The sequence below is a fragment of the Hylobates moloch genome, unplaced genomic scaffold (genome assembly GCF_009828535.3).
Source record: "Hylobates moloch isolate HMO894 unplaced genomic scaffold, HMol_V3 SCAFFOLD_8, whole genome shotgun sequence".
Lineage (NCBI taxonomy): Eukaryota > Metazoa > Chordata > Mammalia > Primates > Hylobatidae > Hylobates > Hylobates moloch.
Window position 1 is genome coordinate 13,178,525 of NW_026652283.1, and position 12,949 is coordinate 13,191,473.

General features: G+C 35.7%; 1 protein-coding gene across 3 annotated transcripts in view; it reads left to right on the plus strand.

Moving 5' to 3' along the window:
* Positions 1–12,949, plus strand: part of ATF7IP (activating transcription factor 7 interacting protein) — a 150,300-nt gene that overhangs the window by 15,879 nt on the left and 121,472 nt on the right. The window contains exon 1 of one of the 3 annotated variants that reach the window (XM_032159689.2): positions 3,944–4,215. The exons of 1 other annotated variant lie outside the window; for it this stretch is intronic. In XM_032159689.2, coding sequence (XP_032015580.1) covers positions 4,199–4,215 — 17 coding nt within the window. In that variant the 5' untranslated portion in view covers positions 3,944–4,198. Of the gene's footprint in view, positions 1–3,943; positions 4,216–12,949 lie in introns of those variants that run through there. One more of the 3 variants, XM_032159688.2, reaches the window with a different exon arrangement.

The window sequence follows — 12,949 nt, forward strand, 5'->3', positions numbered from 1 at the left end:
GCCCACTTTGGCCTCCCAAAGTGTAGGGATTACAGGCGTGAGCCATCGTGTCTGGCCGGTCCTGCTTATTTTTCAGCTTCCCAAATCTTCATAGCTGTTACCTCTTATTTCTCTCTGTTTTTTTAGGATTTATGTAGTTTTAGTGGGATTAGGTGTTCTTGGTTCATCATCTTAATACCATTCTAACATGCCTTTTAGATTTAAATATATGTAATGTTAATAATAACTTACAGTTAGAGCATCTTAATTAAATAAATAAAACATATATTTACTCTCAACCAAATACAGTGAAACTTTTTCTTTAGATTCTATAGTTTTCAATAATTTGCATATGCAAAGTTTTCAAATAGTATAATATATATAAAATGTAATGGTTGACTAGAATTAATTCTAGTTTTTTTTTCTTTCATTACTAATTGTGTGACTCCTGGCAAATGATTACATTCTCTGGTCATAAAAATTTGGGATTGTAGCACTCTTATTTTACATGGTCATTGTAAGAGTGAAATAAAAAAAGAATTGAATGCAGCTTGGGCAACATAGCGAGACATTATCTCTACAGAAAATTCTAAAAATTAGCCAGTTGTGGTGGTGTACACCGGTGGTCCCAGTTACTCTAGAGGCTGAAGTGAGAGTCTTGAGCCCAGAAAGTTGAGGCTGCAGTAAGCTGAGCCATGATTGCACCACTGCACTCCAGCCTGTCTACAAACGAATAAAACAAAAAAAAGACTTGTGAAAAGTGCTGATTTTTAATTAGGAAAAGATTAAACATGGGATAGTCATGGAATTGTTTACTGAACATTAGAAATTGGTTGCAAGTATTTATGCTTCTATAAATAAATGTTTGGTCTTATTACAAATGACCCAATATAAAACAAATTTCTTATAACCTGTGACATTATACAGTCAAGGTGAATCTTGCTTTTTTAGTAATATTAATAAAACTTAAAAGTAAATCACTTATGTTTCCTGTAGATTTTCTCAGAGTCATCTATCATAAGCACATAGTAGTTCCTATATAGTGCCTGAAAAGTGCCCTACAAAAGTTATTTTTTCCATCTTGGATTCTGAAGTGCAGATGTTTTTAGGCCAAGACTAAAATCTTAGTTGACATATTAGTTGACTTCTTCCTAGAAAGTAGGAATTGAGATCCTAAAAATGAAGGTTCTTTTGAGATTTTTGTGGTAGAAACAAAAACACTGAGAATTTCAGCTCACTATTTATTGAGCAAATAACTGTGTTCTGTACTATGGAAGAGAATGGACAATAAATTAAGATATGATTTATATCCTTATATAAAGATTATTTGCATAAAGATACAAGTAATGAAATGTGGTAAGTATAATGATGATATGCATAAAAGACCTTGAGAGAGTAATGACACCTGGTTTGGGGATGTGTGTAGTAAGGAGAGAGTAAGGAAAGAATTGTCAGTGATAGGGTAATATAGATTGAATCATGTAAAGGATATATCAAGTAAACTATAATAGGATAGTTTCTTTGGGATAAAGGTGTTGGCCTTGACTCTATTTATCTGAATAACAGCCTAATTATTTTCCTTTTCTAAACTGTTTCATCAGACACAGAAACAGAACCAATGTGTGAAGGGATGGATAAAGCTCTGTTGGCTGGTACTAAGTGTTGTCTGGGTTGTATTTTTGCTTGTATCAGTTTTGTGAAATTGTTTAATCTTATTGGAGAATTTTGGATTTTCAGATTAGGGATGTCCAACTTGTATTATTAGTAGCCAGCAGCTTTCTCTTGGTAGACTATGTTTAGACTAAGAAAAAAGTATTCAGGATTTACACTGGAAAAGTATTTGGCAAGAGAAGGGAGGCTTGAAGAAGAGATCATCCATTTGACAGTGTGTTCCGTAATTTAAATCTTTGTGGATCAGACTTCCTAAAAACAATTTGCTTCCAGAATGTAAGAAAGTCTTCATTAGGCAGCTCTGAATATTTTGGCTATTTGTACCTTCTTTCCCCACCCCCCAATTAAACATAGATTCCAGTGCTACAGTAATATCAATTCTGTTCCAGCCTTTCTCAATTTACCAACTCTTGCTTTTGTTTTTTTTTTGTTTGTTTGTTTTTTGAGACGGAGTCTCGCTCTGTCACCCAGGCTGGAGTGCAGTGGCACAATCTCAGCTCACTGCAAGCTCCGCCTCCCGGGTTCACGCCATTCTCCTGCCCCAGCCTCTCCGAGTAGCTGGGACTACAGGCGCCCGCCACCACGCCCGGCTAATTTTTTGTATTTTTAGTAGAGACGGGGTTTCACCATGGTCTCGATCTCCTGACCTCGTGATCCGCCCGCCTCGGCCTCCCAAAGTGCTGGGATTACAAGCGTGAGCCACCACGCCCGGCCGCTTTTGTTTTTAATTACAAGTTTTTTTGAGACAGGATCTGGCTCTGTTGACCAGGCTGGATGGAGTGTAGTGGTTCAAGTTCACTGTAGCCTTGAACTTCTGGGCTCAAGTGATCTTCCTGCATCATCCTCTTGAGTAGCTGGAACTACAGGTTCATATCACCACACCTGCTAATATTTAAAAAAAATTTTTTGTAGCGACAGAGATCTCGCTTTGTTGGCCAGGCAGGTCTCAAACTCCTGGCTTCAAGAGAGCCTTCCGCCTCAGCCTCCCAGAGTGTTGGGATTATGGGCGTGAAGCACTGTGCTTGGCCTAAATCTTGCTTTTAATGAATAGTCTTTGCTTGAGAATCACAGTTATATTTTTAAAGAATTAATATGGCTTGGATCAAGTATAACTTTTTCTGATATACTGAAGTTGTTGCATACATTATTCATTTTGCCTAATGGAAAATACATAAGGACCTTTTAAAGGTAAGTAATTTAAAAAACTTTTATTATGGAAAATTTCAAATATATACTGAAATACAGTGAGATAAGAAATTCTGTGTGCCTGTTGCTCAGCTTGAACCATTGTCAAGTCATAGGGCCAATCTCCTTTTAGCTATATCCCTATTACTCCCCTATACCCTTAAAACGTTTAGTAAATACTTTGGTGAAGGATAGAGACAAGATACACGGGTTAGCTAAATTTTAGGAAGGTAGACTGAGGAAGAGAGAAAGAAAACGTGGATTCTGTTGCTGATGTGAACAGGTTCTCTCTGTGCTTTTGTCCTTCCCTTCTCCTTGATTGATATGTTTCTGCCAACCCGCATTTGTTGGAGCTCTTTCAAATTTGTCTTGCTAATATATCCATTATTAGACTGAGTTTTACCCTTTTTAAAAATTCTCTTCTTTCCATCAGGGTGCCTATAATTCTTTGTTTTTATTTGCTTTTCACTCACGTCAAAAAGTTGGGAGGTCTGTGTCAGGGCATGAAATGTAATTTGCCCTGGGACTAAACACTCACCTGGGGATGTTAATGTTTGTGACCATCTGTACTACTGAAGAGAAGAAATTACTTTTATATCTATGGTAAATTACTCAAAATAAGCTTTTTGCCATCTTGTAGAGACTCTGTTGTCAAGGTTCAAAAATTTAATTGTAGGCTTTAACTGTTCTGCTAGATTTGAGCACTTTGGGGCTTAGATTCTGTGGAGAAAATCTTTAGCCTTCTGTAAATTGAAATTAACTTGATCAATCAAGTCATTTTCAGGATTTAAACAATTTTCTAGAAATTATAAAATTGAAATTCTTTTCATGATAAAACTATAAAAGGTAAAAAAAAAAAAAAAAAGGCCTTGAGCAAGGTTTAACTTTTTTTTTTTTTTTTCTGGACTGAAATGGAGGCTTTCTTTCAAGCGAATTCCCTGATGTTTGCTCTGTGTGATTTGGCTCTATCTCTGTAACTGCTAATATGTGGCATGGATTTCAAGTTGTTTGGGATCTGGATGTGCCCAAAGTCTGTATTGCAAGACGGGATTCACAGGCATTATGTTACAAAACTGGCTTGCTGCCTTCTGTTTTCTTTTTCTGTGTCCTGTGTAGCTGCATTGTTTGTTGCAGTATATGCATTAGCTGTTGTCTATGTTCAGTTTCCTGCAGGCTGACAAAGTGGGAGGGGCTTTGTTTGTTACATAGCTGAGTTTTCACTGTGTGAGTTCTTGAGTGCACATTGCAGCCATCTTAATTACACTTTTGTGCAACTGAGACTGTGCAGCTGTCTCAAAATGGCTGCTAACCTAGTCTTTGTAGCTGCTTAGGCAGCAAGTATGCCAGTGAGGAGACTTGTCACATGCATCAGGACCAGAGGTAAGAACCAATTACTCTTTATCTTAAACATTCTCATTTTTTTCTTTTTTATAAAGGAATTTAACTGAGTTTACTTAGAAGGGTGAACTTAGAGCTTGGTTTTTAAAAAGTTGAAATGTTTGGTAGAACCTTTAAGCCTTTATTATGGAAACAGTACATAGCATGGTGGGGTCAAAGGTTAAATTCCTGTAATTTCTTACCATTTTATGTTCTGTCATTGCCAGAACATTTGATCACCATAGTAGTGCATTTCTGGCCCTAATTAATGTAATATTCTTTTTGTGTAGGCTATTTTAGTGTGTTTGGTATTTATTTGTAGAAATTAAAACAATATATTATCTGAATAGATTTTTTTTTTAAAAGATCCATAAATAAGCCTTGTTTTGCACAAAGACTATAATTTTTCTACGTTTTTGTGAGGTATTGTGTGGAAGCTTTTTGGGATGAAGGGTAATTATATAAATCATGAAAAAAATTTTTTAATACTGTCCAAAATCTTTTTTTTTTGGTATTATGGGTTGCAATTCTTTCTCATCATGCTGCCTCCTCCCAGTATCCAACTCTTTGACATTTTTAATGCTGCTTTGCTTCTTTGTTCAAATTACTTTTTGCTTAAGTTGGCATTCAGATTGAGATTTTGAATTTAGAAATAAATTCACATCTAGTCATGGATACCTCTTTTTAAAAAATATATCTAATGTATTCAAATACCATCAGAGCTGAAGTACTCAGTTAATTAAGTGATATTTTCATTTTAGTCTTAATTTAAACCTGTAGTATATTTAAAAGAAATATAGCTCAATGATTTTGTAAATTTAATTTCAAAAAATGTATAAAGCTTTCTTAACATTGTTTTGGAGTAGAAATGTTTATTGAGATACTGTAAGTCTGTGGTTACCCAGAAAGATGGGAGAATGAAATTCTTATTCACGTAGTATTTCAGATAGCAGAAAAAGCATATTTTAAGCAGCAATACTTAAATTGCAGTACCTATTAAAATATTTTTTAGCTGGTATGATATACTCCTGGTTTTGTCCGTAGAGTATTAAGAATATATCCCTGACTTATATGACATAGAACAGTAAGTTCTAAACTTTCTGAGTAGAGCAGCTTTCTAAAAACAGAAACTTTTTGCAAGTTAAACTCTTAGGGAGGATTCCAATATATAAAAGGGATACTTATGGTTTCTGCTTAATTCTTCAAGGCTTAAGAAACAAAAGGACGCATGTGATATTTTATTGTTATTTACTTATTTTATATTGTAAACTTATTCACATGCCATGTGTATTTAATAAAATGAGAATAATTACACTATTAAGATAAACAAAACTTTGAAATGAGATTATACATGACAATTATAATCTTGTATTAGATCCAGATCTAGTTCACTTATTTATAGAACCTTGGCCTCTTAAGGCACTGTGGAATTCAGTTTGAAAATTATTCTAGAATGTATCTTCGTTAGGTTGTTTTTTGATGTTCATGAAGATGGAATATAAGATCTATATGTACATGACTTAACAGTTTAAAATTGTTGACTTGTCACAGCCTTGTGTTTATATTTGTTACTTTTTTTTAAACAAAATAATTATTTTTCCTAACTGAATCAGTGTCCATTTATTTAGTGGCTTAAAATATATTCTGGGGTCAGTATTTATCTCAGTTTCCTCAACAGCTTTAGCATTTTTGTTTCACTTTAGTCACTACATTGTAAAATCTTTAGGACTGTCTTATATACATAGTAGATTCTCATAATTTGAACACTAATTTATGTAAATCATTCAGTCATATGAACTGTCCCTAAAAAAGAAAACGAAAAAAATTTCAATGTGTTTGAGGGATTCTATTCATCATTCCTTTCAGTAAGGTTATCCTTGGAGTGAGTATGACATAGAAAAGTGAATGTCCTGTGACCTTAATCACTCATATTTTCATGCCTTTTAATAGTAATAACAGCTCACTATCTTGGTGGTGAGAGTGGGAGGGGAGGAGACTCTAGTGTTTAAAAATACGTGTATTTCAAAACATTTTATATAATGTAGAAAAACTGTCCGTGTTGAAATTATTGAGCAGTTTATGCTGGTCTTGAGTGGGATCTTAGGGAAATTTTAATAACCCAGTCTTTTTGCCTTCTATTGCTAACTGTAATATTTACCCCTACACTCTACAGGATTATTACTTGTACATAAGGAAATACTAATGCCCTATGGTTACTCAGGATATTATTGCTAATTCTTTCCCTGCTGTGTTGCATTTTTGCAACTGTAAGCATAAACTACCCCTTAATGAGATGATTGCTTTTGGGATTGATGATAGTTCTCAAATTTTCTGTTCCAAGTTCCAGGTTAGCTATTATGCTGGGTAATTGAGGGCATAATAAATCTGGGAGCTGAATAATTGAAGTTTTATGATGTTATTTTGTCACTTTTTAAAATTCTCCCCTTTTGTTTACCCTTTTTCATAAGCAATTTCATCTGCATAAGCCTGTAAGAGAAATGTTAGGGTGGTGGCCCTGGCCAAGGGTCCAAACCTGAATTTGAATACTGTTTTTGCTACCTTTTTCTGACATTGATGAGCTTATTCCATTTTCTTTCTTTCCTTTTTTTCTTTTTTTTTTTGAGACGGAGTTCTTGTTGCCCAGACTGGAGTGTGATGGTGCGACCTCGGCTCACTGCACCCTCTGCCTCCCGGGTTCAAGCCATTCTCCTGTCTCAGCCTCCCAAATAGCTGGGATTACAAGCATGCGCCACCATGCCCAGCTAATTTTTATATTTTTAGTAGAGATGAAGTTTCTTCATGTTGGTCAGGCTGGTCTCGAACTCCTGACCTCAGGTTATCTGCCTGCTTTGGCCTCTCAAATTGCTGGGATTACAGGCATGAGCCACTGTGCCCTGCTAATTTTTTTTTTTTCGAGACGGAGTCTCACTCTGTCGCCGAGGTTGGAGTGTAGTGGTGAAATCTCAGCTCACTGCAACCTCTGCCTCCCGGGTTCAAGTGATTCTCCTGCCTCAGCCTCCCGAGTAGCTGAGATTACAGGCGCCCATCACCATGCCCGACTAATTTTTGTGGTTTTAGTAGAGATGGGGTTTCACTATGTTGGCTAGGCTGGTCTTGAACTCCTGACCTAAAGTGATCCACCTGCCTAGGCCTCCCAAAGTGTTGGGATTATAGGCGTGAGCCACTGCGCCCAGCCTTCTTTCTTTCTTTACTGGAGATGAGACAGAATCTCACTCTGTTTCTCAGGCTGGAGTGCAGTGGCAATCTGAGCTCACTGCAACCTCCACTTCCTGGGTTCAAACAATTCTTGTGCCTCAGCCTCTTGAGTAGCTGGTATTACAGGCATGTGCCACCAAGCTAATTTTTGTGTTTTTAGTAGAAGTGGGGTTTTATCATGTTGGCCAAGCTGGTCTCGAAATCCTGGCCTCAAGTGATCTGACCACTTCAGCTTCCTGAAGTGCTGGGATTACAGGCATGAGGCATCGTGCCCTGTGTTCGTTCCATTTTTTGATTCTCGTTTCTTTATCTATAAAATGGGGGAAAATTCCTATTTGGCAAGCATATGCTCAGTATCAATTTACATAATGTTTCAGAATAGTATCTTGAAATACTCTGCAAAAATCTTGCATACTAATTTTCTCAGTAATATCCGAGTGCATTTCAGTTTATTTGCCTCTGAAGTGTCATATACCTTTTCAAGTGTGATTGGATCAGTGTATATTTAAAAACTATGGGAAATTTCTTATATAACTCGTGCTCAGAAGCAAGAAGTGCTAAGTAACATCCTATCCACTTAGTAATGTTATATATTCGTTTTTGTAGTACTGGGACCTACTCTGTTAGCATAAATTAGCCATCCTTTGTTGTGTATGGATATGGCAGATGTATTTATTAAGTAAAGCCAATATAGAATGTTGACATTACAGAATTTAGAGGAGTAGGAGAAATGTTTTGGGTATAGTCTGGCTGAGTTCTTCAAATATACTGTGAGAAAATAACTTATCTAAAAACATGACTTGAATTCACGGCCTAGAGTTTCCTGTGTTTCAGTAAAAATAAGAATCATAAAAACGGTAAATTCTTTCTCAAAAAAATTCATTTTCAGAGTTATAAACTGGCAGCCAGCAAACTTACTTTTATTCTTTAGTCACTAGCCCATTTCTCTAATTGTTTGTTTGTGTTTTTTTGTTTGTTTTTGAGACGGAGTTTCGCTCTTGTTGCCCAGGCTGGAGTGCAATGGCACGATCTCGGCTCACCGCAACCTCTGCCTCCCAGGTTCAAGCAATTCTCCTGCCTCAGCCTCCTGAGTAGCTGGGATTACAGGCATGCACCACCACGCCCGGCTAATTTTGTATTTTTAGTAGAGATGGGGTTTCTCCATGTTGAGGCTGGTCTCGAACTCCTGACCTTAGGTGATCCGCCCGCCTCAGCCTCCCGAAGTGTTGGGATTACAGGCGTGAGCCACCGCGCCCGGCCCCATTTCTCTGATTGTTAACATTTAAAGTTGTCAGATTTTACCTAAAAATCTAGTTGTCTTGCTTCTTGAAAAACAACATTTTTGCTTGAGAATAGCAATCTACAATTGAGTATAGATGCTGTCTCCTTCAGATAGGGCCTTCTTTTGCCCACCTCTGGTCCTCTTCACTGAATCACGTTACCTGCGTGGCCTTGAAAGACAGTTCCTTTTAAAGACCTATCCTACGTATTTGATAGTTTATTGGCAGCCTTAAATATCTAAAATATAACTTCTAACCCAAAAGAAACTAAACGTAAGTAAAATGTAGCCTACTTTACTTGGTAGGAGAGACTTAGAATATATAAAGTCAGTTTACTCTTTAGAAGATATGGCACGTTTTATAACCTTTCACTTTGTCCTAATTTTATATAGAGTGCCATGGGAGCCAAATGAAGGAGATCCAATGGCATAACAAGTAACAATTGATTGAAAGTGAAGAGATTAAAGAAATTCTAATTAGAAACATATAAGTACCTTGAGATCTTTTATGTGATAATCAGTTCTGTTTTCTTTAAATGTTACCACTGTATTAAAGGACATCACTATCAACTTGATGTTCTTAATGGTAATACTGAATAAGAAAAAGTTAAAGTGTATTCAAGCTATGCAGTTTACTGAACAGATAAATGAAATAGCATTTTATAAAAGATTTTTGCCCAAATTAGTTGAGCTAAGAAGTTTTATCACTTAAAATAATGAGTAAATTTCCTAATAGAACATTTTCTTAACTGTACACTAGATTAGATAATGGCCGTTAGGCCATTACAAACTTTATTTTTGTTGAAAACTTACATCTATTTACATTTATTAATTTAACGTTTACAGTGTCTATGTGAAGACTACCTTGATGATGCATGAAACATGATAATTTATAATCTTGATCTGACTTAAATTTGAATTCCACATTTCCCAGAGTGAAAGCCAGCTTGTTAACATTCAAATAATACCACGACATTGGTAACTCTAAGGAAGTGCTAAAAGAATGTTATGCCTTTTTGGAAAATGGTTTTCTAGTTAGAGTTCAACTTTAGAGAAAATTGAAAAAGTGATTAACTTGCACAGGAAACAGTGAGTCCCCTGCTTTACTGCTCTTCACACTTTGAAAAGAGAAAGTGATTTGAGAGAAAGCCTAATGTCTATTCAAATAAGTGATTGTTTTTTAATTGCCCAGGTTAGAACTCTCACAGAGTTCTCTGTTGGTGATTTGTAACAATCTGTTATTAGTCATTAATATGTGAATATGGAAATTGTGAAAACAGCACAAATTGATTTAGCAAATCTTCATCAGTTTAGTGAAAGAGGGACCTTAACACTGGAGAGAGGGTCTGAGGAGTTGCTTCTGCATCTGCCTGAGGGAATCTTGTCTTTCCTTCTGAAGTAAGCCAGATGCAGCTAGCCAACTGCCAGTAGAACTATCTGACCTGGTGTATCCCTTTGTTGGATATAGAGATACCTGTACCATGGCATACATAGTGGAAAACATTAGTATAGAAGTTAGGAAAAGATTAGTTCTGCTTTGGTACTGTTATTAAGTAATTGTGTAGTTTTGGATAAATATTTAACCTCTTTGTGTTATCCCTGATGATTAAATGAGATGGGTTGTTGGAAGAACACCAACTTTGAGTCAAACAGTCAGGGTGAGTCCATGTTCTTCCTCTCATTAGTTATAGGTTATATGAAAAATGGATATATAGTGCTTAAAGTACAGTACCTATTTATGATTATGTGTTCAATAAGTCTTAGGTATTTTGTTTGTTTGTTTGTTTTGAGACAGAGTTTCGCTCTTGTTGCCCAAGCTGGAGTGCAATGGTGCGATCTCAGCTCACTGCAACCTCTGCCTCCCAGGTTCAAGCAGTTCTCCTGCCTCAGCCTCCTGAGTAGCTGGGATTATAGGCGTGTGCCACCATGCCCGGCTAATTTTGCATTTTTAGTAGAGATGGGGTTTCACCATGTTGGCCAGGTTGGTCTCGAACTCCTGACCTTAAGTGATCTGCCTGCCTCGGCCTCCAAAAGTGCTGGGATTACAGGTGTGAGCCACCATGCTTGGCCAAGACTTAGGTATTTTTATGGAATGAGGCAAGTTACTTATTTTCAGAACTTCAGTTTTTCTTGTTTTTAAAATGGGAATTATGTTTATCATAAAGAATTAATATTGGGGTTTAAATGAGGATAACAAATATAAAGTCAAGTGAAGTGTAGCACAAATTAAATATTGGTTGCATTTGTTTCACAAGATTCCCTTTAGCACAGATCTTTGTTTTTTTTTTCTTTTAAAAATCATTATTTCAGGAAGAATGGAGTTGGGAGAAATCTGGTCTACTGGGTAGTTTAGAAAAGGATCTTTAGGGAGAGGGCGTTTTTAGGGGCCTGGCTGATTTACAGTAAAAATGTCAGAGAGCAGGGTGTTTAGAATCTCCAAGTGAAGACTTTGAAGAGTCTAAAGGGGACAAAATAAGGATTCTTACTTGTGCAAAGGCAGCATGGTAGAGTGAAAACTAAAACAGACTGTGAATTGATCAGTTACTCAACAAATGTAACAGTCATTTATTATGCACCTATTATTTGCCAGGTACTGTTTGATGCTTAGCATATAAGATCCTTGCTCTCTCTCATGGAGTTTACACTTGTGGAAGGGAGTGGGAAGACACAGACAATAAATATGAGAGGAGGTTGCAAGTACTTAAGGATTGTGAATGCTGTGGGGTGGGGTAGAATAGGTATCTAAAAACTAGATGAGCACTACACAAAATGTGGCCTGTGATCAGTCTGAGAACTGTTTGCTTCTGGTCCTCTGTGAGATAAGAACTGAAATCGAGAGTTTATAGAAATTTTTACATCAATCTGATAATGTAATTTTATGTCAGTTGAGTCAAAACAATCAAGACTCATATTTTATATGCCTTATTTTTAATTTCATTTTTCAAGTAATTCATTGCCACCATATTTTACAATAGCTGATCTATAGTGGGTTGAAAATAAAACACCAGTCTTTACTGTATTCATTTTAGCAGTGAGCTAGATCAACAGTTGCCGTTGTTAGTACTTTTAGTAAGCATGTTGTGGAGATTTTCAGCTTCTTTTGATGAATAATTCACTGTCAAGTAATTAGCTTATTTGGCTTAAAAATACTTACATCCATGTTATTTACACTATGTGTTGGACTAAATTATTTTAGGTCTTTTGATTTTCAAGTACTTTTATTCATGGTTGGATGCATGATACAAGTAGGAAGAGAGCAAAATTAAAACTGTAAGGTATATAATAAGCGATTTCTTTTTTTAATTTTTAACTTCTAGATTCTGTTCTCAATGCTTAGATTATTTCTAACATTTTTTCTCAACTCATATTTTATGATCAGTATATGGTACTTAGAAAGCTCTTTTGATACAAGACCTTTCCTCCAATGAAGAGTTAATTTATGCATGAAATTATATCATTATATTTGTCCCTATCACTTCATCTGCTCCTGGTGGGTCATAGATCCTGAGAAGAGAATATAGTTGTTTGAGGAAATTTATCGTTGATAACCTAGGTAATATTTTTGTTTGTCTATATAAGTCTACCATTTGCTATTGATAAATGATAACTTTATGCGTCCCCTCATTTATAGCCCCATTGTCTTTTTTATTTGATAGGGGTAACTTAAGAAGTATGTTGAAGATAGCTGAAAATAAGATTTAAAAATATGGAAAATATTTTGGATAACCCCTAGTTAGCATTTTAAATACTTCTTTTCGTTTTATTATTTCAGATGCGGGACTAAATGAGTTTCTGGATTGTTACTTTAAAATGAAATTTAATATATCTCTCGCCTTAATGAAAATGGTAGTGGAGTAGAATTATATATTAGTAGACAATAAATTAACTAAAAAATAAATACAAATAAAAAAAGGGCCTTGCAGATAATGACTCAACTCTTGCCTTGTCAGATCTGGCCAGTAAAAACAATACATGAATGATACAGGTTTGAAAAGAATGTGGCACAGACAGAATATTTTCTTGGGAAGACATTCGTAATTCAATATGCCTAGGTTTTTATACTCAGCACATGCTTTGGTAATATTAACTAGTGGTAAATGTGTTGAATTATTTAGCCATCATAATAGTGATATCTGAAGGTACACAATTCTTATTATTTGGTGAAATGTTAAACAATATACTTCTAAGAGCAAATCTACTTAATAATGTTTACTATTTATTGATTAGTTAAAATTTGAAAGG